The sequence below is a fragment of the Galeopterus variegatus genome, unplaced genomic scaffold (assembly GCF_000696425.1).
Source record: "Galeopterus variegatus unplaced genomic scaffold, G_variegatus-3.0.2 Scaffold13603, whole genome shotgun sequence".
In the NCBI taxonomy this organism is placed as follows: Eukaryota; Metazoa; Chordata; class Mammalia; order Dermoptera; family Cynocephalidae; genus Galeopterus; species Galeopterus variegatus.
Genome location: NW_007739714.1, coordinates 23,190 through 29,459, shown reverse-complemented (window position 1 = coordinate 29,459; position 6,270 = coordinate 23,190). Strand labels below are relative to the sequence as shown.

Here is a 6,270-nt window from a genome sequence, read left to right as displayed (position 1 = left end):
TGTCTTTGGTCTTCATAGCTCTTTATTTGTCTACATGGATTTTTAAATTTGGTTAGTAAGTTCCATGTTTAAAAGTAACCAATGATATTTTGATAGGGATTGCAATGAATTTATAAATTAATTGGAAAATTGAAATTTTTACCATATTGTCTCTATTAATGTTGTTTACATCTTTATTTTTGTAGCTATTCTTTTCTGTCATTCAGTAATGTTTGCAGTTTTAAATTCAATATTATACCCCCTTTGTTTGAATTACTTGAAGTTTACTTAAAGTTTTCATTGTTCCTATTGTGAATGGGATTCTTTTTTTTAATTCTAATTTCTAATTTATTATTGCTAACATATCAGAACAGTATTGATATTTTAGTGGTGATTTATATCCAATGAACTTGCTGAAGACTCAATTTATTTTGAGATACCCTGAGATTTCTTTGTGGAAAACAATATTTTCTATGAATTCTAGCCATTTTATTCTTTTCTTTCCAATTTTTATATGGCAAAGGTTGTCTACAATTTTTTCCCACAAATAAAATAACACTTCAAGTGTTTTATGCAGGGATTCAAATTGAGATCCATATTTTATACCAATCCATGGCCAATCTCTCGTACAAGGGAATGTTAACACCTCCGACTCCAGCTGTTAGGATCTAATTCCTATTTGGAAACCCCAAGATGCCACCATAGCATCTGCTATGGCTTACAACACTACCTTTGAAGGTTTTTTTTTTTTTGTCATACCTAGGCATTCCAATTATTTTCTTCTAGATTTGACTACTTGTAATTTTTAGTTTTACATTTATAATGAAACATATATTATAAAATATAAAATATAATGTAGAATTTCTATGTGTTTTAATAAGAATGAGACCTGTCAACCTCAGCTTAGTCTGCTGTATTGCCAAGAATCCTCTCCTGAAATCTTGCACCTCTATACCAAATGAACTAACCATGGAGTCTAAGACTTACAAAACTCTCTGAACCCTGAGATACTATGATTCAATGTGAGGATGAGAAAAGGCATTATGAGAAAGAAAGCCAAATTCCTTTAGATGTTGAGATGAAAAAGCACATCATAACTGGGAAAAATATAATTGAACCTGCATCTCCTGGGTCTAGCATATAATTCTGATGTATAATATAGGAGATAATAATTGGTTATTGAATTAAAGATAGATTCAAGTAATAATTGAGTAGAGTTCTCTTTAGAAAAATTAGTGAAGGGGCTGGCCTGGTGGCGCACTGCTATACCGCTTGGGAGCGCAGTGGCGCTCCCGCTGAGGGTTCGGAACCCACATACAGACCGGCCGCTCACTGGCTGAGCAAGGTGCGGGCGCAACACCGAGGGTTGTGATCCCGTTGCTAGTCCCGGTCTGGTACGGGCGCGACACTGAGGGTTGCGATCCGTTGCCAGTCATTTAAAAAGACAAAAAGGAAAAAAAAGAAAAAAGAAAAATTAGTGAATTTGAATTACTTCGGATATCCTGGACTACAGTAACAGATCACAAAATATGTAACTGTTCAGACAAAAGAAAAGTTGGTCTCCTATGTAACAGTCCCAGTGGTCACCTTGGTGGTGGGTAGCTTTCTTGCATGTGGAGAAATAGAGATAAGACTCATTCTACCATGTGACTTCACTGTCCCATTTAGCTTCCTTGCCATTTATGTCCTGCTGGTAAAAGGGAAAAGATTATGCAAGGGAAGAATAGAACTAAAATACAGAACTGGAATGGGTAGAACTCAGTCACAAACCACACCTCACTATAGGGGGATGGGGACTTGAAAATATAGTCTAGTGGAATGTCCACAAAGATGAGAATTACATGGATTTTGCCTATCTGCTGGAAGTCTCTGCTACAGTCAGTAGGCCTGAGAATGCAAGGTTGATTAAAATGGAGAAAATCTGTAGTCAAGCAGTAAAGGGAGCAATACAATATTTCAGGTAGGAGGTAATAATAGTCTAAGCCAAAGGATTGAAAGAATAAGTAGAAATATTCATTTATCTAAGAATTATTTTAATGAAAATCAGCAAGATTAGATGTAGAAGTGAAGAATAAACTGGATGCCTGTGAACATCCCACATGTGGGGAACCCATGAGGATAACTCATAAATTGAACCTGGATTTAACTCAAGTAATATTGAATACAAACATATTGATTAAAACAATGAACAATATTCCTCAATGTTCTCTCTGGAGGAGTTAAAAAATAGACGAGATATGTAGAAGAGTTTCCTCAAAAAACTTTGCAATCTACTTGGTTGATGTGTAGAATATGGGAATTGGTCGACTGTGGTGGGAAGATTACTGAACAAAGAAATATGGGGAAAAGAGATTAAGCCTGTAGCTATTGACCTGAGAGTCTACTAATCAGTAGTTGGAGCCACTAAGGAGTTAGATGTCACCAAAAGAAGTGAGAAAAAAAAGGAAGAGATGACAGAAAAAACACATTATGATTACATATATTTAAGGGTTTGGAAAAGAAATAAATCCTGTCAAAGGAGATTGTGAAAGTCTGTATTGAAAATGAGTTACCTGAGGAGGAAATCCACTGAGCCTGTTGCTAGGTTCGAACCCCACTATTTATTCATTATGACTCACAAGCTTCTGATGGCAGTATACACACCTGTTACTTCTTGGGTTCTGGGCTCAGGGCTCCCTCAAAATTTAATTTCTAATTCTTCAGTGTGCTACTGTACTGGCACATTCTTTGCACTGGAGTGTTTTTTCAAATATTCCAAAATACTCTCCATTCCTTATCCTGTGTAATTAAATTAGTGTGTTTTTCTGGCATTTCCATGAAGTTGTAATGTCCTTGACAGCAGACACTGTCTATTCATTAAACAAACAGTTGAATGAACTGTACTTTCATGTATTCATGATTTCTCCACAAAGCCTAAGAAAGTGTCAAGGACATAGAATATAAAATTTATTTATTAAATGATTAAATCCTACCTTTCTCAGTGGTGGTTCCGGGGTTGGAGAGGACAGTCACCTCTGATAGACAGATCACTAGCTTCTTATATATTAGTGTCCAGGGCTAATTGTCATCTAGCTTCACTGACACTCAGAGATCCCATCCCCCCCACATATTGGTTATCTGTGGATTTTGTAAATCCAAGTATAGACACAGTTGATCATGTCAGTCAAAAGGGATGGATAAGGAAGATAATTGCACATAGGAACTGCATTAATAATTCTGAATTCTTCTCACCTTCAAGCTGAAGAAGCCATGAGGGAAGAAAACCAGTCATTTACCCTGGAATTCATCCTCCTGGGAATAACTGGTCAGCAGGAACAAGAATATTTCTTCTTCATCCTCTTCCTGTTCATTTACCCTATCACATTGATTGGAAACCTGCTCATCATCTCGGCCATTCACTCTGATGCTCGCCTTCACAATCCCATGTATTTTTTCCTTGCCAACCTCTCCTTGGTGGACATCTTCTTCTCATCTGTCACTATCCCTAAGATGCTGGCTAACCATCTCTCGGGCAGTAAGTCCATCTCCTTTGGGGGATGCCTAACACAGATGAACTTCATGATAGCCTTGGCTAACACAGACAGCTACATTTTGGCTGTGATGGCATATGATCGTGCTGTGGCCATCAGCCACCCACTTCACTACACAACAATTGTGAGTCCAAAGTCCTGTGTTCTGCTAGTTGTTGGGTCTTGGATGGTTGGAATTTCCAATTCCCTCCCCCACACTCTGCTCACAGCTAGTCTGTCCTTTTGTGGCAACCAGGGAGTGACCAACTTCTACTGTGACATTGCCTCTTTGCTCAAGCTGTCCTGTTCTGACATCCACTTTAATGTGAAGATGATGTACCTCGGGGTTAGTGTTTTCTGCATGCCATTGCTGTTCATCATTATCTCCTATGTTCAGGTCTTTTCCACAGTCTTACGGGTTCCCTCCACTAAGGGTGTGCTCAAAGCCTTCTCCACCTGTGGTTCCCACCTCACAGTTGTCTCTTTGTACTACGGGACAGTCATGGGCATGTATTTCCGCCCTCTCACAACTTATAGCCTAAAGGATGCAGTGATAACTGTGATGTACATCGCAGTGACCCCGATGTTAAACCCTTTCATCTATAGTCTGAGAAACCGGGACATGAAGGCTGCCCTGCGGAAACTCTTCAGCAAGAGAATCTTCTCATAACCAATGTGAGGACATACACTGGAGACTGCAATATGCACCTGAAAATCCATCCCCAATGTCATTCCATCAAAGAAGCCATCTGTGATCTTTTCAGCCAGAAAATTTATCCTCTCAGAAGTCTTAGAAAAGATGGATGAGATTGAGATATTTTATTGAGAGTACCAAATTCTACACATTTCTGTTCCTTTTGGCAAAGCACCAGCACAGGACTAATGGGACCATGCTCCAGCTACTGACTAGCAGAGTGAAGTTCACAAGCTGGAGGATCACAATAGCTCATGCTTTGAAGTCCATAAATCACTATTAAAATGTCGATTCATTGTTTGACTATTAAGTCATTGGTAAATGGGATTAGTCACTCAAGCCAGTAGATGAGTCCCTTTTTGTCTAAATGGTCCATAGGGACACGCTACAATTTATTTGATCTTATTAACATAATACTAAGTTTAAAAATTTAAAACTAAAATGACCAAAAAATACACCTTTTGGGAAAGGGTATACTTGCAATATGGGTTCATTCAAAACAGAATTAAGGGAAAAAGGAGCACAGGACTTAAGATGAGAGGATATGTAAGAGAAGAGACTCAAGGGAATTGAAGTGGGGAGACCATAGTTGATAGAGGTTATTACTGAAGTCTTATTTTCAGGTTAGGTGCTTAATCAAGGGGTGCTTCTTATCTTATCCTTTATAAATACATAGAGAGATGACAAATGATAGAAGGTGAGAGAGAAAGAGAGAGAGAGAGAGAGAGGGCTAATAAATAAAAGCCCCGCATTAAGCGATGATGAGATTTTTTCCTTGAATCAAGGATTGGATAAATAGAGCACAGTAAGGGAGGAGCACAGAGTGACAGGACTAGTTTAATTAGGCATCTCACAAAGCGAACTAGACAAGACAAAGTGAAGATATCAATGAAGGATCTAGATGAAAGGTAATGTAGAAATAGAAACAATAGAATGTAGTAACTTTATGATAGAGTTACCTGGAAGGACATGAATATATTTTCAGAGTTTTGAAGTTGAACCACTTAAAGAAAAAGAATGCCTTTCATGAAATGGGTGAAAAAGAAGGCAACTTAAGAACAATAAGTTCTGTATGGGGTGTGTTTTCAAGGGTTCCTGTGGGACATTCTCACAGAGGTATTGAAAGAAGATATGAAATATTGGAGCAAAATTAACAGAGGATCAACCAGAGTGGAGTTGATAAGCACAGTTATTGATATACATGAGATCATCTAACACACTTGTATAATTACTGAATATCCAGAAAGGGGACCTGAATGAAGAATGAGGATTCTCTTGGTGGAAGGAGGACACCTGTGCATCTAGACTAGATGTTTCTGCAGGTCAGCCTATGTGTCTGTCTCCATATTCCACTGTGCACAGCACAGTATATTGTCAATGTATTTCACTGTAACCTTATGTGGACAATTCAAATAGTTGTTTTAAAAAAAAAAGAAAGAATAACCAACACAAAGAAGAAAGGGATAAATACTACAAAGGAAATTCAAAATATGCTGTGTAGGTTCAGAGAAAGCACACTTTTCATTAAATATCAAATATACAACTCTGAGCATGTGTACTTTTATTATATCATCTATAGTATTGTTTCTATTGATTTTCAAAATAACCCTGCAGCACAGATATCACAGCTTTCTTTCATAGATGAAGAGATCAAATCCTTGAAAGATGAAGTGGCTTATTTCATGTCTTTTAGTTAGAAATTTGCAAATCTAGGATCTGAGACCAGCTTTTCTCAAGCCCAATGCCCTTCCCTTGACTCTACGCCTGGCCCACAGAGGGGATATGAAATAGTAAGAGAAATCTAAGTATTTCAGGATGTGTGCACTAGAAGGAAACTTGTCTAGAACTCTGAACCAGAGAGAGGACAGTCCAGCCATGGTAATAGCTGAGCTGCAGGGCAGAGGAGGGAAGCATGGGCTCATATACAAGTCATCAAACTTTGAATCAGGTGAGTGAAATGATCCTTTGCTGTTTTATCCTCCACACCTTCACCCAGTCAATCCAAATTGTCCCAGTGTCACTGAGAAGTGTGCCGAGGAATCATGACTCCAGTTTCCCAGGAAGTCATGGGAAAATTTCAAATGCTGT

At 38.2% G+C, this 6,270-nt stretch overlaps 1 protein-coding gene across 1 annotated transcript; it reads left to right on the top strand.

Annotated features, from left to right (window-relative positions):
- The first annotated feature begins 3,228 nt into the window (after window positions 1-3,228).
- LOC103581648 (olfactory receptor 1A1-like) lies at window positions 3,229-4,158 on the top strand. The gene has a single exon (XM_008563424.1). The coding sequence runs from the start codon at window positions 3,229-3,231 to the stop codon at window positions 4,156-4,158; it is 930 nt and encodes a 309-aa protein (XP_008561646.1).
- Window positions 4,159-6,270: the final 2,112 nt, after the last annotated feature.

Coding starts and splice junctions, on each gene's coding strand:
- LOC103581648 (XM_008563424.1), top strand. CDS start 3,229: ATGAGGGAAGAAAACCAGTCATTTACCCTGGAATTCATCCTCCTGGGA.